A 23,393-nucleotide genomic window follows, 5' to 3' on the forward strand; every position below is an offset into this window, starting at 1 on the left:
ATTTCCCGGGACGATTGGTTTTTGGGTAAGGCCGCCGACCCTTGTCCACGGCAAACCCCAATACCTTTCTTCCCGGACGTGCATGATGAGATCTCGAAGTCCTAGAAGACCCCCTTGTCTTCTCGGGACCGCTCGCTGATCTCATCCACCTTTCCTCCCCTCGATGGGGCCGCTGCCCATGGGTACACTGGGGTCCCCCCGGCTCAACGCTCTGTTGCAATGCTATGTGTCCTCAGAGTGCTTCTTCTCCGCGCAATCCTAAGCACCCGTCCGTGGCCTGTAGTTTTTCGTCTATGCTTGTGGCGAGATCCTATAGCGCCACGGGACTGGCAGCCGCCTCACTGCATGCCATGGTCATTCTGCTGGTCTACCTGACCCAGATGCTCATGGACCTGCACGAGGACGGGACTGACCCAGGGCTCTTCACTGAGCTGCGCGCCGCCACTGACCTTGCTCTCCGAGCGACGAAAGTGGCCCTACGCTCCCTGGGTCAGGTGATGCTCACCATTCTGTGGCTGCACCTGTCTGATGTGCTTGATGTCGCGCGGACCTGTCTGTCCGACAATCCAATATCCCAGGTTGGCCTCTTCAGCGGTGCGGGTGAGGGCTTGCCAACAGCTCTCAGCCGCCCATGAGCAGACTGACGTTGATTCTCCCGCGGCTCCCACCGCGCCCGTTCATCCGGGCCGGCTCTGGGGGCCGCGGTCGGACGCCACAGCCCTCTCCAGCCCCGCCCCCCGCTACACGCCGGGTTAAGCGGCGCTCTTGAGATGGGCTCCTCAGAGATGGGACTCAGTTCTTTCCAGGAGTTGGTAGCAGGACCACTCCTTTCCCCGGTGGAGGGCCGGGGAAGAATCCTTATTCTCCAAAGAACTGACTCTCCCGTCTCTGAGCACACAGAGTTCTCGGACGACACAGAGCGCCGCCCACAAGCCGTGCTCTCCTCGTCCCCCTCTGTCCCAGAGGTGGTTGACACAGTGTGCCGTCCACGGACCCCTTTCGCCCCTGTCCCCCTCTGTCGCCAGACCCCTGGCAGAGCAGGCCCCGCGGTACGACCAGCCTGGTCCTCCCCTGGCCCCCTCTGCCAGGGCGCGGTTGCTAACTGTGCCCCCACATCGGGCCGCTATGCCGTCCACGTCTGGGCCAGTTACTCCGCTTCGCTGCCCCTCTGGGGGGAGGCCTGTGGTTCGCATGACCCCGCTGGTTCAGTTCCTGGGAGCCTGGTTAGAGCTTCCCCGTCTGTCCCGCTGGGTCACGTGGACCATCAGGCCACGTGGACCATCGGCTATGCGATTCAATTCGCACGGTCTCCTCCCCGCTTGGGGAGTCCGCTCCACTTTGATCGGTGGCTATGCCCCCATCATGAGAGCAGAGATTGCCATCCTGCTGGCGAAGGGTGCAATCGAGACTGTCCCTCCAGCCGAGATGAGGTCCGGCTTCTATAGCCCCTACTTCATTGTCCCCAAGAAAACCGGTGGGCTACGGCCTATCCTGGACTTGCGCGTGCTGAACCGCTCCCTTCACAGGATGCCGTTCAAGATACTCACTGCCAAACGCGTTTTCGAATGCGTAAAGCCCCAGGATTGGCTGCAGCGATCGACCTGAAGGACGCCTACTTTCATGTCTCCATTTTTCCTCGACACAGACCGTTCCTACGGTTTGCTTTCAAGGGGCAGGCATACCAGTATGCGGTTCTCCCTTTCGGGCTAGCCCTGTTTCCTCGCATCTTCACGAAGGTCGCCAAGGCTGCCCTTGTTCCCTTTTGGGAACACGGGGTTCGCATCCTGAGTTATATCGATGACTGGCTGATTCTAGCTCACTCTCGAGATCGGGTTTGCGAACACAGGGACCTAGTGCTCCGGCACCTAGCTCGTCTGGGCCTTCGGGTCAACTGGGAGAAGAGCAAACTTTGCCCCGTGCAGAGGATCTCTTTTCTCGGTATGGACATCGACTCTGTCGCCATGTCCGCGCAGCTTACGAGCGAGCGCGCAGTCACTGCTGACTTGCCTGAGACAATTCGAGGGCAAGAGTGCGGTTCAACTGAAACTTGGGCATATGGCATCTGCAGCCGCGGTCACGCCGCTCGGATTGCTTCATATGAGACCGCTTCAGCTTTGGCTTCGCGACCGAGTCCCGAGGTGGGCATGGCAACAAGGCATGCTCCGAGTACCAGTCACTCCGACCTGCCGTCAGTTCTTCACCCCGTGGTCGAACCTCAGTTTTCTCAGGGCGGGTGTCCCCCTGGAAAGAGCTTCCCGGCATGTTGTTGTCTCAACAGATGCCTCCACCACGGGCTGGGAGCATCTGAGGTCGCTTCGAGCCATTTAATTCCCGGAGCGCTGAACTGTGCAGCCGACGAGCTCTCACGGCTTCAGCCCCTCCATGGAGAATGGCGACTCCAGCCCCAGTCGGTTCAGCTGATTTGGGACCAGTTCGGGGACGCACAGATAGATCTGTTTGCCTCTCACGACTCGACCCATTGCGTCCAGTTTTATTTTCCCCAGTGAGCCTTCTTACGCAGACCTTGCGCAAGGTCAGGGAGGACGAGGAGCAGGTCATTCTGGTTGCGCCTTACTGGCCCAACTGGACCTGGTTCTCCGAACTAGTACTCCGCGCGACAGCACCTCCCTGGCCGATCCCTCTGAGGAAGAACCTTCTTTCTCAGGGACGGGGGACCCTATGGCACCCTCGTCCCGATCTTTGGAACCTCCACGTGTGGCTCCTGGATGGGACGAGGCCGGTTTGAGTACCCTACCACCAGCGGTGGTGGCTACCTTCACTTCCGCTAGAGCGTCGTCCACGAGACACGTCTATGCGTTGAAGTGGAACCTCTTCGTCAGCTGGTGCTCTTCTCACTGAGAAGACCCCTGGAGATGCTCGATCAGCGTTGTGCTTTCCTTCCTTCAACAGGGGTTGGAGCGAAGGCTGTCTCCCTCCACCCTGAAGGTCTATGTTGCCGCCATTGCCGCACACCATGACCTCATCGAAGGTAAGTCGGTGGGGAAGCACGACCTGGTCATCAGGTTCCTGAGAGGAGCGAGGAGACTAAATCCGCCTCGCCCTCCTCTCGTTCCCTCTTGGGACCTCTCAGTGGTTCTAACTGCCCTGCAGAGTGCTCTTTGAGCCTCTGCAATCAGTCGAGCTTAAGTTCCTGTCTATGATGACAGCGCTCCTGGTTGCACTGGCCTCCATCAAGAGGGTAGGGGACCTGCACGCATTCTCCGTTGACGAAGCGTGCCTGGAATTCGGGCCGGCTTACTCTACGTGTTCCTGAGACCCGGCCTGGATACGTGCCCAAGGTTCCCACCACTCCCTTCCGGGACCTGGTGGTGAACCTGCAAGCGCTGCCCCCGGAGGAGGCAGACCCAGCCTTGGCACTGCTCTGTCCAGTCGCGCTCTCCGCGCCTATGTAGACAGAACGCAGTGTTTCAGGACCTCAGACCATCTCTTTGTCTGTTATGGTGGGAAACTGAAGGGAAAGGCTCTCTCCAAGCAAAGGTTGTCTCACTGGATAGTGGACGCCATTGCTTTGGCATACCAGCAGCAAGGTCGACCGTGCCCCCTTGGTGTGACTGCCCACTCCACCCGGAGTGTGGCGTCCTCTTGGGCTCTAGCGCATGGCGCCTCGCTAACAGACATCTGCAGAGCTGCAGGCTGGGCGACACCTACACATTGGCCAGATTCTATAATCTCAGAGTGGAGCCAGTGTCCTCTCGTGTACTCGCTTCAACCAGCTAGTACCGGACCCGCTCAGGTGTCTTCGCTTGCTCGCCATTCCACTCCACGGACTGGATACGTGCGATATTCTCCTCAGGTGAGCTTCCCCGGAAGCCCTGAGTTCCTCCAGCACTCCTCACGTCGGCGCCAGTGTCTATTGCCTGCGCGTCGGCTAGGTGCCTCCCGTGTGCAGGGTCCCTCCCTGAGCGACCCCCACATGTGTATTTCCACTGTAAGCCTCTCTGAGCGTGTGTCTTTCCCTTGGCAAGCCACCTTGCCACCCCTGGGGTTTAAATATTCCACCTGCGGCTGGACACCCCAGTGTTCTCCATATGTTTCCTTCGGGTCATATGTGTATTCTCTAAGTCCCCCCCCCCCCCCCCCCCCCCCCCCCTCCGGGTTGGCATTTATTGCATACTTCCCCTAGCTTGGGATATGCTTCCCAGTGTACCTTGGTATTCCTGTGATAAATGGAGTCCTTCGTCCAGTCTACGACAGGGATCTCGATTTACGCAGGGCACTGGAAGACAGCTGAGAAGGTGGCGTGATTAGACTGGTAACCCCATTTCGTCGTCATCCGACATAACGCGGAGTGACAACGAAAGGGAACGTCTTTGGTTACGCATGTAACCCTCGTTCCCTGAGTAGGGAACGGAGACATTACGTCTGCCTGCCACTTTCCGCTGTACCGCGGGGATCACCTGAGCTCAGTCTTGGCTCCTCAGCGACGAAACATATCTGCATGTTGCCGGCGTCCTCGTTTTTCTTTGCCATTGGCTCGTTTTGTAATACTCGAAGTTGATAGGCTTTCTAAGCGAAACCCCATTTCATCGTCATCCGACGTAACGTCTCCGTTCCCTACTCAGGAGTGAGGGTTACATACGTAACCAAAGACGTTTTCCACTATAAAGAACCTTTTATTAATGGAAAGTTTCCATGGATGCTAAAGGTTGATGAAACCATCGATGCCAATAAAGAACCTTTATTTTTAAACTGTAAGTTAACTCAAATCCGTTAAAGAAATCGATTTAAAGAAGAATATTAAGGAATGTGAACTTGCATCATTTGAATCCACTAAAAAAAGAACACATATTTTAGTTAACTAATAGCGAACAACTAGCAAAGAGTTATTACTTTTAAAATAAAGAAGCATCTCTTCCTCGACTGAACCAAATACTCTCACCACAATGTTAACGCCAACATTAAAGAAATCCCTTTAATTGATGTTTTATTAACAAGGTTCGGGAGGAACACGTTCTAATGATCAAACAATCAAGTCAGCCAGCTGTCAGCAATCAGTAATCAACTGGTCCACTCAATCAGCACAAATAAAGCCTATAAATACACACAGTCAACTCACCCATATTCCTCGGCAGTTTTCAGCATCCCTCCACCATCCCATCTCTTCACACTTGCCTAGTTATCTTCCTAAACAGAGATACGGGGGAGTACTCTGGGTTCGGGCCCAATTTCCGAGCTCGGAGCCCTCCCCCCGGACAACACGCCAAATACGCATAACCTTTTTTATTCTCTGATCATTGGTAAGTGTGAACTCGTGAAATCGCAACATAACAGAACATTAAACACTAACAGAACTCTCCTCATATTAAACCTGTGCAAAACAAAACACTTCATTTGAACATTTACTCTCTTCTTATATCGTTCAATGCAAATTCAGATTCCTTCTGATTTTGAAGTTGGGCACAATTAATAAAGTACTGTTAAGTATGAAGAATATTGATATGTAATGAGTGATAATTTTATTTCTTGAAACTGATCAGTATATTAAAAAATATAAATTGTTAGTCAAATCATAATTTATTTTCACAAAATAAACTTATATGATAGATTTTAGACAAAATTGTTTTAGGCATTTATTTTGGTATGTCCAACAAAATTGCAATCAATCTCTTAAGTGATATTCAGATATTTTATTTAGCAGGCTAGCTTTTTATTAGAGGTGTATTGGTACATGTATTCGTCCCGAACCCTCGTGGTTCGGTGCATACAGTCAGACGACGAATACAGTAAGTCACAGGCGATCCACACTCCAGTCCAGAAGGGGGCGCTCGCGGTAATGCACCGCTGTTTGCTAACCGAAACAACAGGAAAAAGAGCAGAAGAACAAGAGATTATCTACACACCAACTTAAAACAAGAGTTCAGATGCAGGCAAGAGCTTGCTAGTAGCCTTTACGCTGAGTTGATTTTTGTGACGCGCTCCACAAACTTCACGGAAAGGCAACCGGGATGGCAGAAAGCGCCATCCTGTTTGATACTGGCAGATGCAGTTACAGCAAAAAATTCAAAGAATCATGCTGATCATTTTTGATGAGAGATATTACATGCCACACAACAAATTAAAGAGTATATCTGTCCTTACGTAGCTAAAACAAGAAAATGCACAAATTATGAATGTTTTAAAACAGGTTTGGCAACATCCGGTTGATATGTGGGACTGCTCACACAAAACGAGTGTTGAAGGCACCACAGAGCCACAGTGTTTCACTTATGAACGGTTTATTTAGTTGTCTCTGCATATTAAGCTGTGACAGAAGTCCATGACGCACACATTTATCCAACTACACACCAAAGCAAATCATAAACGCAGTTTTGTTTTACTCTGGTAAAGTTTCATCCTTCATATAGTAGGAAAAGATCACTCATTTACCTGTTGGCTAGACAGCATGTGAGGCCATAAACGGAGAGCTTTTACACATATTATAGCATCATGAAATGACTGTAAACTCCCCTCTTAACATACAGTCTACCAGCGGGGGGAAAACTGGGTGGATCAGGAACAGACTCTTATAATCTTACAGAAATGCATATGAAACCAGACGAGACTACAGCAGGGAAATAGAAAGCAAAACTGACTTGCTTTATGTAACAAATAATGCCAATGAACTTGCTTTTACTACATACCAGTCAAAAAGCTTTGCAAACTCTGTTCATTCTCTCACTCCACTTCATAAGATGAACCCTGGGATGCTTTTAAATATATATATATATATATATATATATATATATATATATATATATATATATATATATATATATATATATATATTGTATAGTATTGACTGAAGGAGTTCACATGTATCCTAGACACTTGTTGGCTGGTCTTCCAATTTATTCCAGTTATTTATCTATAAAACAATTTCACCCCTTTAAACACAAGCCACTTTGAGGATAGTGAGAAACAAATTCAGTCAAATGTGTCAAAAGTATAGCTCTGCGTTTCTAGAAACAGAGGACTGTCGTCTGGAGTTTTCCATAGCCTAAATATGGCTGTGCTGATGTTTGTGGAAAATCAGCATTAGTGTATGGAGTCATTTTTTTCTCAGAAAGGTTTAAAAGCGTTGCACTGCTTTTTCCAGTTCATGTCCAGCAGAAGCAAAGCGTCAGCACCTTATCCTGCCCTCGTGCAAGCGCTGTCCCACATCTGAACTGAAATGAAGAATGTGTCTGTTTAAACATTAATGATAGGGTCTAAACAAGATTGGTCTTGACTTGCAGAAGCAAAACCAGTTCTCAGCCTCTAGAGATCTGTCAAATGATGGTATACTGTGGCACAATTTACTTACTTGAGAGCTATAGGGTTTACTGTTCGTATTCAAAGCACAAACAATCAAGTTTAGCGAGAATATAAACATGCAAAGCTTCTCATGTGTAGATGTACAGTGTTAACTTACACTACACAAAACCTCACAAACCTACTGTAAAAAAAAAAACGGACCCAAATGATATGTGTAAACATACGAGTAGGAGTCTGATTTTACTTTTATACAACAGTTCAATGGCACAAGTGTAAATAAATAAGAAACAGAACTACCTTCCACCGTCACTTATGAACTAGCAAAGTTGAGTCGCTTCACTGAAGCTTATTGTATTATGTAGAGTAGAGTATGAGAGAGTGATCGACTAAGCGATTGTGTTACCCGCATCTGATATAGCATTCATTCTTCAGATCAATCTTATATTCATAATAAAAAAAATCAGTTTGAATGTCTGCTGAGGAAAGCAATATCTTAGTATCCTTTAGTAACAGCTACGGGAATTTCCCACAATAGTGCTAATCAATCGATTGTGTCTTACAAAGTGTTGCTTCAAGTAAAAATAATGTCCTTGTTTACAACCTTGTTTCAGTTCCTTTCAATATAAAAGTATTTGGTACTGACTCACACGTAAAGACAGTCTTTCCTGCCAATTTAATGGTGTAATAACATAACTTTCACTAAAGTCGAAATCACAATCACTAACGGACCCTTTCTCAGTACCAAATACAGCATTTTATTTATATAAAATAATATTTATGTAATAATATTTAAATGAACAAGAATAAGACTGACTGAGATAAAGCTGTTCTCGGCGGGTATGTGAGCGCAGAACGGCCTGAAGCTAACATCTCCGAAAACGTCTAAACTGATTTTCAAATGGGCGCTATATGCTTATATAAATAGCATATTTAAGGTCTTAACCACGACATTCTCTTAAAACTGCATTTCGTGACAAAATAACTGTAGTATTTGCTACTATAGTACTTGCTATGAGAAATGCTGACAGTATAGATCCGGCAGAAACAAGCGGCATGATACAAATTGTGAAGCGGTTTCTCTGTTATATTACGGTAGTAGAAAATTGCATGGCTAGAAAAAGGCTCTTAGCCACTCAGATTCAAGAACCAAAACTGGTTCACATACTGGAATTAGCTGAAAGTCTTTGTAAAGTTGCATGGCGTAACATTTTATAATAAAGCTCTTCTAATAAAGCTCATCACAAGAAAACAAAGCATTTCCTTTATGCCACTCCTATTTGATTTATGTCTCCTGAATTTACCCTCATGTTTCCTCTTTTGAACCACAAATGGCTCGAGTCCAAACCTGAAAGCCTACTGTAGTTTGCTCAACAAAACATACTCAAAGTTACATCTGATCTTGAGATCTCTAGACTATAAACACATTAACAAGCAGACTTAAAGGGTTCTCAAGATTAAACAAAAAGATATCACATACATGTGTATCCCAATACAAGTTGTCCTAAAAGAGAAAAGAGTGCTTAAAGGAGCCTCAAAGCATTGGTGTGTGAGTGTGTGTGTGTGTGTGTGTGTGTGTGTGTGTGTGTGTGTGTGTGTGTGTGTGTGTGTGTGTGTGTGTGTGTGTGTGTGTGTGTGTGTGTGTGTGTGTGTGTGTGTGTGTGTGTGTGTATGTGAACCTCTTCTGAAGTGAGAAGACAAAGTCCCCACTGAAGATTTTTTTCTAATGTCAATTCATGCTCTATTTCCCTTTTGTTTTCAGTGTCCTTGTTAAGATGACATATGGAACATGTTACACTATCTACAAGTTCAAAAATAAATATGACTGCAATACAATTTATCAGGTTTATGTATTTATACATACACACACAATCTAGATCCACAGAGGGTTAGGTTTAGGGGTGGACATTCATTCTTAGTTATAATATATATATATATTTATATATATATGTATATGTGTATATATTCACAAATCACGATATATTGTTTCATATCGTTCGGTATCGATAATTATTGACATTTTTTATAATCTTTTTTTTTAAGTCAAACAACAAATTACATTAGCTATACCCGTCAAAAAAAAAATGTAAAAAAAAAATCTTCTTTATGTCTTCTATTAAGATAAAAAAGAAAATGTTAAAGAAACTCTTGAACTTAAATAAAAGTTTACAAAATGTATGCAATGTAAAAGTGTAAATGTAGAACAATCAAGGTAAACTTTGAGGTAGATCAACATCTTTTCCTACATCTTGAAACATTTAGTTTTATAAATGGGGGTAATCTTTAAAGGATGAACAAATTATGTTAATAATTGATAATATTTGAGTTTTGAAGTGCTGGAAAAAGATGTGTGATGTACTTGAAAGCATTTTACTATTTCTTCCAAACTTCCATGGATACAGTGAGTGTTAAGGCTGATTTATAGTTCTGCGTCCGACCTACGGCGGAGCCTCTACGCTATAGACTACGCGTTGGTTTTCATTTATACTTCTGCGTCGTTGTCCGCGTTGACGCGCAAAGAGGGAGCATGTGAAACCCGAGGGAGCGGTTTGAGCAGACCAATCACAGCGCTTGCGTCCGCGTAGAATTGACACATTGTTACATTTTTGGAGAGGTGCACGTCAAGGCTGATTTAGACTTCTGCGTCGGACATACGCCGGAGCCTTTACGCCGTAGACTACGCATTGGTTTTAATTTATACTTCTGCGTCGTTGTCCGCGTTGACGCACGAAGAGGGAGCATGTGAAACCCGAGGGAGCGGTTTGAGCAGACCAATCACAGCGCTTGCGTCCGCGTAGAATTGACGCGTTGTTACATTTTTGGAGAGGTGCAAGTCAGGGTACGCCGAAGGGTACGCGCGCTACGCACAGCCTACGAATTAGCATGAGTTCGACGCAGAAGTATAAATTGGGCTTTACTCCAGTAAATCCATGGTGAATGTTGCTGATCTGTGGACTTAAAGCCTATAACTAGTTCACTCATGGCACAATGTTTCTCCTGGTTTCCACGTCAGCGCTGTTTGATCCGTTAATAACGGAGAAAGTTTAATGCTTTCACTAGATCTAGCAGCGATGTTATTACTTCAGTGGCGAGTCCAAATGCTTTGTTTACTGGATCTCTCAGCGCTGTAGTGACAGTGTCGCTTGATCCAGATCTGCTCGCGCTGCACTGATGTTGATCGTCCGAACTGATAAACGGTCCGTGAAGCACAAAATAATGAGTAGCGCAGTTTCGTTACGCTTTCATTACGTTTGCCATTCGATGTTGCGCAACGTTGTGATGGTCGCGCCATCTTTAACTTCGCAGTCCACTTATGAATCACGGTCGAATGGAACGCACCTTCAGTCAACATGATGTGGAGAGCGCAGTTCATGGTTGCATGACAGACGCATTTTTAGACGCGATATGTGAACCGCCCTAAGATCTACGGGCGAACACATTTTAATGAAAATATCGAACGCTATATCGAACATTTTTTATACTGTTACCGACAATGGTATTCCATTAATTTATATATAAATTAAGTTTTCATATAACTCAAATCATACAAATTCATAGGAATTCACCACCAATTTGCCAAAATTGTTGCACTGTATTATGAGATTGGGTTGGTTTCAAATTTGCAACGGTTCACAGCCCATGAAGTATGGTGTTTACCTGATCTCAGTGTCATGAACTGCTCTGAGACACAAAGCCTGAGGATCCAAACACAGCTTTTATTGGCTAATCCAGAATCGTAATCCAAGTAACAGGCAGAGGTTCAAGGGCACTCCCGCTGGTGGATGTAACACTCAGTCATAATGTAGACATTTTTAATGGTACATTTGTATAATAAAAAAGGAAAAGTTGTAGTAAATAGTCTCTTGTTAGCCTGAATAGCCACATCCTCCATTAAACACAAAATAAGCCCTACAAATTAATAAAGAACATATTATACACACATTTCGTTGTAATGGTTTGTAATGATTTGTAGATTGGTTTGCAAAAGGTGCTTTTATGTATGTTTGGACTGAGTATTCGTTGCATTTACACAGTTTTGACTGTCGTTCAATAAGAGTGAATCACTTGAAGCAATGGGTTTTTCGTTTGGTTTTGAAACACTCTGTTTCTCCATCACTACTTTTTAGATAGCCCTACACAAAATAAACACAACATTATTACAACTAACATTTGCACAAAACAAAAAGCTGCGAATGTTAAGTTTTATCGATTAAATGTACTATCGACAAATATTCCTGATTCTGAAGCTGAAAATACAGAATTATTTTAGACGAATATGCTTGCACTCTGTCACTGACTAGATATATTTAAAATAATGTAGGCCACTTTTTACTGGTAACATCAGACATTTGGCATTATCAGGACCCACAAATATTCCCCCGTTTGATTATTATACATTATACCAGGGCTCGCAAAAGCAAAATCGCTAGCCCGACGTCCCGGGGCTATTGTGTTTTTAAGTCGGGCTACCAAAATGCATAACCGGCCTGCCCGACGGGCTATCTGAAATAGTGTAATCAAATTCCCCTAAACTTCTGCCTCGCCCCCCTAAAAATGTGTGATTAAGTGTAAGCTACACAAATTCGTGCTCGCTTCAGTCTTGTTATAATCAGATTCAGCGCGTTCATCTTCAATCCGCAGCGGCGCGCGAGCAGAGTGCACGTCAGAAAAGAGGACAGGGTGTGTGTGTGTGTGTGTGTTCATATTAGCCTCATTGGTCTGTCACTGCTCGTCAAGTCAGAATATTTGAGATGACCAATCAAATCAAAGATGACCTATCAAATAGGCGGGCTATATGTTCACAGAAGCTGCTGAGCGCGAATTTTACCAGAGTGACTGACGCTTCAGTTTATGGTCGTCAAGTGCGAGATAAGATGTAAGTAGCTGAACTAAACATTTCATATTTGACAGTTTTTTTAGGTCATAAATGTTAAATGAATGACAAAAATTAACAGGCAAACTAATATACTGAAAATAGGCTATGTAACGTAACATGTAACGTGATTCATGTTGGCCTAATGTAATAATTAGTTTAGTACTGTCATTGTGAGGTGACAAGAAACATTAAAGCCGTTTGCATCATGTTAGGCACAAGATTAATAATGAATGTGTACATGTTGAGAACTAATATAATACAATATGTAGCCTTCAGTAAATTAAAAAAGTTCATTTTTAGGAGGGAAAGAGACCAGGGCAAAATGAGGAGACAGAGAAAAAGAGAGAGTGATGGAGATGAGGAGAGAGCAGGTATTGACAAATAATCTACTGCCATTGACATGGTTTCAAAACTATTTCTTATCCTTTTTTGGCCTTCAAATGTCTTGAAATGCACATATCAGAGAAATAAAAAATTCGAACCCCCTGACAACCTTAAATTTAGGACCTCTTTGATTATAAAGCCCTGTCTACGGCCCTGTGTTAGGAATAAGATCAATAATGAATGTGTATATATTGTGAATGCATTTAATAAACTTAGTTAGGCTACCTAGCTTTCCTAGTAGCTTTCAGTAAATTAACGCGTCTGAGAAAATGATTCATACATCAACCTATCAGTTGACCCTATGTTTACTTTCTTCACTGGCATAAGGAGAGAAAAATAATCAGCTGCATGACATGTTTTTAAAGTTATTGTTATCCAATTTTTTGGGATATGTAGATCAGAGAAATAAAAATTATCTCGAACCCCCCTAACTAGCCTACCTCACATCCGGGACCTCAGAAATTATAAAACCCTGCCATCTGCATGTTAATGAAACTAGTTAATAGTAAGCATTAGACGCTAAACTAAAGTGTTAACTTTTTTAATCATACCCTCATTGGGGGCTGAGCCACAGACTGATTCATGTTCCACACTGGTCACACAAATTTCACTTCAGTTAGAACCAGATGCATATTTGTATTGATGATTCTAATTTGATTATTTTATATCCAATTGTTGATATTTGTGTTTTTAAAAAGTTTTTGATTGATGTTTTGACTCCTAACCAATTTTCTACATTAAAAATTGTCTTTTTATTTGGGCTAGTAAAATTCATTTCGGGCTACCAAAATCTGAAGAGTGCCTGGCCGAAGAGCTACCAGCGATTTTTAAATTTTGCGAGCCCTGTATACTCAACATATATATGATAGTTTAATGTAGTACTGACACTCAGACTCTGTAAACGCCTGAAGGAGGGAACTGAGAGTACTGTTAAAACGAGCCACTGCACATTGGTGTGCGTGAAATGTTTCTCCATCACTACTTTTTAGATGTATTCTGATTAAAGTAACATGATTGCTGACAAATTACGAGCACAACAAAGCTAGCTAGACTTATATAGCCTACACAGATCAGTGAGACTTACGGTTGGCAGAGCTTGACCAGGTCTTGGTCTGTAGTCCCAGGATGGAGTCCACGGATGTAAAGGTTTGTTTTGCTCAGCTGTTCCCCGCCTCCCAAACTACTTGCGCTGCTACTGTTGGGGCTGGACAGTGCCATCTGGTGGCTGGAGGACACATAGGCTTGCTGTTGAAAAAAAAAATACATATATACTTATACAACAAATAAATGTTATTCATATTTAAGCTTTTAATGTTGTTTATGTGTCTATGTGGTGTTTTTAATATGCTTTAAGACAAACCATGTGTAAATTCATAAGTCGACAGCATTGCTGAGTATTTTCTCATTAAAACTGCAGTGAACCAAAGACAGTCTCAAAAACACAGTTTGATATCGCTGGTGTTTCTGACGTCACAAACAACCTTGTAACCAATCAGATCAACATGTGATCATCAACGAGTGGATCTCTGAGCTGAGTGAGTGAGTGGAGGCGGGGCTCATTTGCATATTCATAGAACCACTTACACTAAATGAGGCAAGGGTGTCGAGTTACATTCAAGCTATTTTAAGGCATGAAGAATTAAAAGGAAAAAAAAAGGAATATGTAATTTTTGTAATCAAAGCTGAGTTTTAAGGTTTAAATTATTGACTATGGGGGACTTTAACAAAACTACTACAAAGACAAAAATTTGCAGTGAAAAAATCGTTGATTAGAAATAAAAAGGTAATTGCAATTGAAAATTTACCAGCATTTTTTGAATGTCACATTAAATGAATCTATTTATGCAGCATTAAAATTGATTAAAACCGAAAGCAAGACTAAAAAAAGAGACAAAAATTACATTATCCTAAAAATCCTATCCCGTTCACCCAAATACACAATCAAAATCCTGTAAGTTGCAACATCCCATGGTTTCCTTTCCCCTCTGCTCCATGAGTTTGTAGACTTAACCTTTTGTCTCTTCCATTCCAATAATAACATTAAGCAACTTTCAGATGCCTGCCAACAGAAGAACCAGCACTGAATGTGAAGGAGAGAAAAATGTGTGGTTCATCTTGGTCTAAGGCAGGGGTAGGCAAGTTCGGTCCTAGAGAGCCGCTGTCCTGCAGAGTTTGGTTCAAACACTGAAAAAAACCTCACCTGCCTATAGCCTTAGTAATCCTGAAGACATTGATTAGCTTGTTCAGGTGTGTTTGATTAGGGTTGGAACTAAATTCTGCAGGACAGTGGCTCTCTAGGACCGAACTTGCCTACCCCTGGTCTAAGGTTTAAAAGTGACATATTATGTCCTTTCCACATGATGTAATATAAACATATTGTGTCCCCAGAATGTTTATTATAGCTTTTCAAATTTGCACCTTTTTTTGTGTGAGCAAAAACGCACCGTTTTTTGTGTGTCCCTTTAAATACAAATGAGCTGCTGCTCCGCCTCCGTTTGTCAGAAGACAAATGAACATCTACATGTGCTTCTGATACAATAACAAAACACGCCAATCTCACTCATCCAAAATCTCAGAAATAACCAGTAGCGAGTGCAGCCTTACGGAGAGACTCACGAAGAGTTTCACTTTTAGACGCACGTGGACGTTTCTATTTGGTTAGTGGATACATTTATGTAGTTATTGTGGAATTACATTAATTCATCCCATCGAATTCATTATCTTTTACATAAGTTGACACAGTTCCCTGAGTTCTTTATAATAGTGTTCAGTGCTCGTCTGTCGCTGTAGGTGTAAACGTGCAGATTAAGAGCCTGTTATATTATAATAAATCCACTTCATACGTTAGACGGGGAGCAAAATCAGATCGTCTTATTTTTTGACATGCTTGCAGAGAAAGGCTCACCAAAACAAAGTAACTGGGTTTCACTTTTCACGTTTTCAGGCGATTATAGCACTTAAACACGGAAAAAGTCTGATTTTCATGATATGCCCCCTTTAAAGCACACGTGTATCAGGCATTAATCAAGGGAATCAGGGGACACCGGTAATAAAGCCAAGAAGTCCTCGCTGCAGCCTGTAGCACGATGACGTCATTGATATCAAATACGTAGTTTACGTTTTAACACGCATGCGCTTTAGTAGGTTTGATTACGTCATTGTAGCAATGTTCAGGGAAGAAGGAGGCGGGAACCGGCGAACATTCAAATAAACTTTATTAAAATAAAACAAACCAAACTAAAATACCGCCAGCAGCCCCTCGCGGACGACTGCTGGCTTACCTAAAATAAACATAACGGCCAGCAGCCCCTCGCGGACGACTGCTGGCTAAAATAAAACACAAATACAAAACCACAAAACTCAACTAAAATACAGGCCTGTTCCTCTCTCCATCATCAACGTCGTCGCTACCCCTTTATGCTTCCGCTCCTCCGTGATAGATGCGAGACCGGTGTGCTTCACAGGTGTTGCTCATTAGCAATCGCACCACCGGCCTCGCGCCATTCTCTCACGTCCCTCGGCCGTCCTGTTCGCCACATACCCCCATCGCCCCTCACAGGCCGGGGGGTACCCACGAGCCTGTGCCTACTCCCCCCCGGCGGCGGCGATCCCTGGGGGGTATGGACCGACAAGCCGAGGGAAACGGAGACGGAAGCATGAGGAGCGACAGATCGAGAGAGGGGAGAGAGGAAAAATAAATAAAAAATTGGTCCGGTTCCCACAAAGCGCTGCCATCTGGTCCTCCACCAGCTGGGCGATCTTCTCCGCGGTGCCTGGCGGTGACGCTGGGTAGCCCTCGGTGGACGGCTCGACACTCCTCCGCCGCCCGGTGGACGGCGACGGCTCCTCGGGTGCCTTGGGCAGACAGTAGGAGTCCCCCGCTCCCTGCTCCTCCCCTCCATTGGTGGACGGCAGCAGGCTCCGGCCCGAGGCGAGCGGCGGCGACTCCTCCTCTCCCTCCCGGATGGCAGCCGCTCCTCCAATACCCAAGCGGCCGGCAGCGAGCTCGACCGTCCCACCGGAAACGAGCTCGACCGTCCCACCGGAAACTCACTCCAGCGCACCGCCTCGAGCGTCCATGGCCGCGAGTCCCCCGCTCCCTGCTCCTCCCCTTCTAGCGGATGGCAGCAGGCTCCGGCCCACGGCGAGCGGCGGCGACTCGCGCACCATGCTCGATGGCACCACGGATTCCCCACAGCTGCGAGGGCTCTCTGACAGCGCGTTCCTCCCTCTTCCCGGGTTTCGGCACCAGTGTAGCAATGTTCAGGGAAGAAGGAGGCGGGAACCGGCGAACATTCAAATAAACTTTATTAAAATAAAACAAACCAAACTAAAATACCGCCAGCAGCCCCACGCGGACGACTGCTGGCTTACCTAAAATAAACATAACGGCCAGCAGCCCGTCGCGGATGACTGCTGGCTAAAATAAAACACAAATACAAAAAAACAAAACTAAAATACAGGCCTGTTCCTCTCTCGATCATCAACGTCGTCGCTCCCCCTTTATGCTCCCGCTCCTGCGTGAGAGATGCGAGACCGGTGTGCTTCACAGGTGTTGCTCATTAGCAATCGCACCACCGGCCTCGCGCCGTTCTCTCACGTCCCTCGGCCGTCCTGTTCGCCACAGTCATGAAAGTTTAAACATGACTGACTGCATGAGTAATGGCTTTAAAGCAGGGTATGTGAGTGAAGAGGAGTAGACACTGAGTTTAGGGCTGAAACGATTCCTCGAGTTACTCGATTACAAAAATTCCTCGAGGCAAAAACTCTGCCTCAAAGCCTCGTTAAATTCCTATGTAAAATGTAATTCAATATACGCGGATCTATACTATAGCCCGTGATACATTTTGAATTTATTTGGCACGATGGCGGAGAGCAGGGCCGGCCCGAGGCATAAGCGAACTAAGCGGCTGCTTGGGGCCCCCTAAATTTTTGTTTTTTTTAGATGACTTAAACCACAAGTGAAATAAATGAATGAATGAATATGAATGAATGAATAATTCAAGATAAGAAAATTCTGATTTCATGATCAATATACCTGCCAACAACTGCTGCTGTGTCTGCCAGCGTCTAAGTCATGCACATAATCTAGACACCTCGCGAGTGCATAGACAATTCGTGCGCAACTGCGCATAGTCACGGTATCGGTTTAAGTTGGAGAAAATAGCCGCAGGGGAACTTAACCTTCTAGGTGTAAGGGTAGCAGTTTGAATAAATAATAAACATAGCAGTTTGAACTCTTCTCCACTTTCTTATACCACACATCAGATCACTAACTACAAAAACCCGCGACACTCCGGTACCAAGTGCGCACGACCCATTCCTATCTACGGCAAGCCCCGAGGGGAAAAATAGATTGCATACACACATACAACGAGCGCCAGTACATCATTACCAGTATAATAGTAACATAGGCTACTTTGTTGGATTCTGTCATTTACAATCCAACAAAGTCTGTTACAATAATAATAATAAAAAAGATTTTGAGGACAGTTACACTGTATTGAGACAGTTGAGAAATAATAATAATATTCTTACAGTTTTGAACAATAATTGTCATTGTTGAACCCTTGCTCTTATTATGTTTCTGATTTCTCAGTTTTGTCATTATTTTTTGCAAATAATTTATTTTATATGTTTTGAGACAGTTTGTTTTAAGAAGTTTCAAAGAGTTAGTAAAAGAGTAAAGTAAAAGTTAAACTTTTTTATTTAAGTAGGCATCTATTTTTTATTAAGTATTTATTTTGTATTAATACATAACGTCACTGTATTCATTTATAATATATCATTATTGCGTGACATTTGTGTCAATAATTGTCAAGCACAGGTGACTTCGCGTAGTGGGAGAGGGCCCCCAAATCAAATTCTGCTTAAGGCCCCCAAAAGGCTCGGACCGGCTCTGGGTAGAGTAAAGATGTCCATAAACGGCAGAGAATGTCTAAAGTTTGGGATCATTACATACTTAAAAAGGAAGAGAACAAGGTGTAATGTGTGTACTGCGAAGGAGACCTGGCATACCACAACAGTACGACTTCAATGATTCAGAATCTGAACCGAAAACATCCACTCCATGCTCTCACCAAGCGTCACTGAAACATAAAAGCCATATGCTTGATCATTTTACAGCCACATCATTTTCGTTATGCATTATTTGTTTTAGTTGTTTAAAAACACACAAAAAATTATCCGATTACTCGATTAATCGATCGATTAAGTGCTAGATTAATCGATTACAAAAAGAATCGATAGCTGAGTTGGACAATAAGCCTGGAGTGAAGAGACAAGAGTCTGAAAATGAGGGAAAGAAATGTTTCTTCTTCTGAAAACCTGACAGCTAGGGGAAAAACTGCTGTCACTACTTCAGTCTCCAATCCTTTCTCAAACACAAGGCACCGATCCTGCCACATACCTGAGCACAAGCCAAAACCTGTGCTTTGGTGTAAATATACTGATGCAATAAATTTAGGGGTGTAAGGATACACTCATGTCATGATTTGATACTAGGGATGTCAATTTTCACAAATTCCCATGATTGATCGTCGTTTAAATTAACGATCAATTAATCGATCAATTAATCGTTAGCCTTAATTACTGCAATAAGCATCTGCTGCAGTGTCATATAGCCAACAGCATGACAGGGTCTGCAAATGCTGCTCAGAACGCTTTGTTCCTCATCAAATCAATGAGATGGGTTTTTAATAGGCTATAAATAAAGGGCTAGTAGGATTGTAAAATGTTTAGATGTGATTGATCATTTAATCAAAATAAACATATTACAAATTATATCTGCATAAAATTACGCAAATGCACAAGTGAACTTGAACTTAGTTACATGCCATTTAGAAGAACTCGTGTTGTGGACGCGATCTTCCTGGAGCAATGCGACACGGCAACTAAACCCAAATAATTCACAATGTTTTATTACAATATTGTTTTCTTTATAGTGTTATGTATTATGACAGTCCCAATCATAGTCATTATTGGTCGTGCAAGGCCGTTTGAGCTGAAGCTGATCACCGTACGCTTTGCTACAGTGTTAACTCTTAACCAAGTGCATCCTATATGAGATTAATCAGATTTAGATAGGCCTACACAAAATAAACACAACAATATTAAAACTTACATTTGCGCAAAACAAAGTTTTATCGCTTAAATGTATTATCGACAAATATTCCTGATTCTGAAGCTGAAAATACAGAATTATTTTAGATGAATATGCTTGCACTCTGCCACTGACTAGATATATTTAAAATAATGTAGGCCACTTTTTACTGGTAACATCAGACATTTGGCATTATCAGGACCCACAAATATTCCTGCATTGCATTATTATACATTATATTCAACATATATATGATAGTTTAATGTAGTACTGACACTCAGACTCTGTAAACCCCTGAAGGAGGGAACGGAGACGTAGTCGACTGATTGGGATCACGCTAATGGCTCGTTTCCACTGAGCAGTACGGTACGGTACAGTTCGGTACGGTACGCAATTATTTGCGTTTCCACTGTCAAAAGTTGTGAATGGTACCAAAAAGCCGAACCGTACCGTACCACTTTTTGGGTACCCTTCCGTTGGGGTACCTAGCACAGTGGTACGGTACTAAAGGGTGGAGCTAGACTCACTGCAAAACGCTGATTGGTTGACAGAGATCGTCACTTGCGCGAGGGGAATGGCAACATAAGAAGCGCCATTTTTTAATATACAGTTGGAATATAATACTACGGTTATTCTTTCACGAAATGTAGTTTTAAGAGTTTTTGAGGCGAGAATGTAGTTGTTTAAAGCTCAAATCTGCGGTTTATTTATAATGATTTATGATAATTTGATCCATTCTAGGCGGTCACCGGGCACTCGGTGCTCATGTTCCCCACCTGGAACAGCCTTTCCTCGGCTAGTCGTTCTGACGTTTGCCGCTGACTCTGTAGCAGCTAGTGGTAATTCGTCTTGTGTATATCTAACGGGTGATCTTTGGTCTCGTGAATCGATAATTCGTTCCCTGGCCAATCGTTTTGGCTGAGGGCTAAGTGAAGTTACATATATTTAGGCTATAACTTTTCTGTTGTAAAGTTAACGTTAGACTAGCGCTGAATTTGTATATTTGACTGAATTGTTTGCTTTATTTCTTATTGTATAGCTTCTTGTAACGTTACCTTTTACTTATACTTTTATAATGGCTATTATTGATAGAACTGGAATTTAACAAAAAGAGATAGGGTTGAGTTTTGTCCTTTTTTATTACAAGATTATCACTGTAATGTTGTTTATTGCAACATTTGTACAAATGCACATATTGCCTGGAATATGTTTAATATTTTTTTAAATTTAAACGAAAAGATGCAGGGTTGTGTTTTATATTTCGTTTTGTTATAAATAGGCTAACGTTAAACATGTATATAATCAGGTCTATACATTGCCTGAACCACATTTGTGTGCCTATAATGTTTAAAATTTATTTAAATGAAAACGAAAAGAGGCAGAGTGGTGTTTTATAACATATTTCGTTTTATTGTTGCCTAAAATGTACATGCAGAACGCGCTGTTCCATTTGGTGAATTACCGGACTCGCGTCCTCAGGAGTCCCTCTGCTGAGAACTTTACATACTTGGTATTGAGAAATGCCTAATGTCGGCGCTTGTCTTCTTGTGACAAACATGACGAGAAGCAAGGACAAGATCTGCTGTATGCCATCCATTGGTGTTTACTTTGTCGCTTTCTTCTTCGCGCGAAAATCACGTTCTTTCCGGCAAACACCACGCCTATCAAGTAGGGTACTGTTGGCGGTGGAAACGCTAGCTGGATCATGGTTTACTGACCCGACCCGACCCGAACCGTACTGTACCGTACCGTACTGCTCAGTGGAAACGAGCCATTAGGGAGCCTGTCATCGTAGAGTACTGTTAAAATGAGCCAATGCACATTGGCGTGCATGAAATGCATCACACACTCCTTCCTGCGGCGCGGGTTTAAATACGGAAGTGCACGCACTAGTTGTTTTTCGCTGAGGAGCTGAGCGTAACTCGGAGTCAGCGGTTTTCCAGCAAGAGTGATGACGGGACTACGTCTCCGTTCCCTCCTTCAGGGAACGAGGGTTACATACGTAACCCGAGACGTTCCCAATTAAAACGCCACTAGTTCTGCCACCTTCCAGTGCCTAGACAAAAGCCTCCTGATAGGGTTGGGCGGTATTACGGTAATATCGTATACCGCGGGGTCTTTAAATAGCAACGGTATCAGTTTCAATACCGTCATTACCGGCACTTATATATAATATATAAGTATAATTTATTCAATGCCTAAAAATGCTTATGTAGTTGTCATCAAGTGACAGTGTGGAGGAGAAAGAGAGAGAGAGAGGGGGGGGGGGGGGGGGGGAGAGGCGGTAAATACTGACGAGGCAATATGTAAATATTGCAATAAAAAAGGTGACCGCGAGAGATGTAAACACCTCTAACCTAATGTCGCATCTCCGAAACAACCACCCACTCACTGCTGCGAGGATGCATTTTGCCCCGAGTTCATTAAATAAGCGCATTAGTTTATATTTGTTAAAATATTATAATGTTATTTTTTTTACGTTGATAATGAAAACTGAACAGCACGAGTAAGATGGGATGCATCGGGAGTCAGACATTGACCACTTAATTAAGTTTCATTTTGTAAAAGGCCTTTCTTTAAAGTGAATTTCGTTTTGTATAAATTGTATCTTAATTTTAATAATTTTTTTTATCAACCAATTGCCTGGATTTAATAAATAAGAATCAAATAAAGCAGACAACATAATCATGACATGATCGTGCGCTGGCGCGGCGCAGTCACTTGCATTGAAATCTCATCATAAATTAACCGAAACTCAGTGTATGTCTCACAGACATGACAGATATCTAAATAAAGCTTGAAATTTCATTAAACGAAACAATTCAAAACGAAAAGACATAGGCCACTCGCTGATTATTTAATCCATGATGTGCATTTCTCTCTATGCGCGTTCATACGGAAATGGCGATCATCAAATTCATTCAACGAAACTATTCAAAATGAAAAGAAATAGGCTAGCCTACTCTCTGATTATGTAATCCATGATGTGCATTTCTCTCTATCGTTCACTACGGAGATGGCGATTCGTCAATTTCTTTAAACGAAACAATTCAAAACAAAAAGAAAAAGGCTAGCCTATACCTTCTGATTATGTAATCCATGATTTGCATTTCTCTCTATATATGCGCGTACACTAGGAGATGGCGATCGTCAACTTAATCTTTGCAGCACTGACAGAAAAGTTTTAGGCCTATTAATAAAAATCAATGGACGCGTGTCACCGGATTTACAAATGCACTTCTTTCTTTTAGCTTGTTAATTTAATTTAAATTAATTAATAAAATGAATACTTTAATTGTCATAATTAAAATAATTAAATATTATTAAGTGTCCCATTTTTGCTCATTTATAAATAGTATTTATATCTACCACCAGCGTTGGTTCCCTTCCAGCGGCACAGGCAATAACGTCAGTTACACACACCAGCTCGTCTCACTCACTCGTCTCATTCGCTCCTGTTACATAGGGCTTATATTGTGGATATCAAAATATCAAAATGAGTGGCTTACTGCGCTTAAACGGTCAAATACACACAAAATGCAAAATACAATGTCAAAATGCCCGTTTTGGCAAATATTCAGTAAAACACGGTCAGTTTTGAGAACAAAATCACAATTGACAAAGAAAATCACTCTCTACTCTTTCATAACTTTAATTGTAAGCATTACTCAGTATTTTATTTTTACAATGAAGACTATATCCAGTGTTATTTTACTTTTATTTCAGTAGTATTTCTTACGTGAAAACGAACCTACTGTCAGACTCAGCTGAAAAACTTAA

At 43.1% G+C, this 23,393-nt stretch overlaps 2 protein-coding genes across 2 annotated transcripts in view; both read right to left on the reverse strand.

Annotated features, from left to right (window-relative positions):
• Nucleotides 1–23,393, reverse strand: part of hoxc6b (homeobox C6b) — a 357,188-nt gene that overhangs the window by 315,994 nt on the left and 17,801 nt on the right. The gene's annotated exons all lie outside the window — the stretch shown is intronic.
• Nucleotides 1–23,393, reverse strand: part of rbms2a (RNA binding motif, single stranded interacting protein 2a) — a 79,172-nt gene that overhangs the window by 32,162 nt on the left and 23,617 nt on the right. Inside the window, exon 2 of the mRNA XM_077204500.1 lies at nt 13,596–13,756. Within this exon, the coding sequence (XP_077060615.1) occupies nt 13,596–13,756 (161 nt within the window). The remainder of the gene's footprint in view (nt 1–13,595; nt 13,757–23,393) is intronic.

This window comes from Siphateles boraxobius, unplaced genomic scaffold, assembly GCF_051911475.1.
Source record: "Siphateles boraxobius isolate OS27281-9 unplaced genomic scaffold, OSU_SipBor_1 5, whole genome shotgun sequence".
Taxonomy (NCBI): Eukaryota; Metazoa; Chordata; class Actinopteri; order Cypriniformes; family Leuciscidae; genus Siphateles; species Siphateles boraxobius.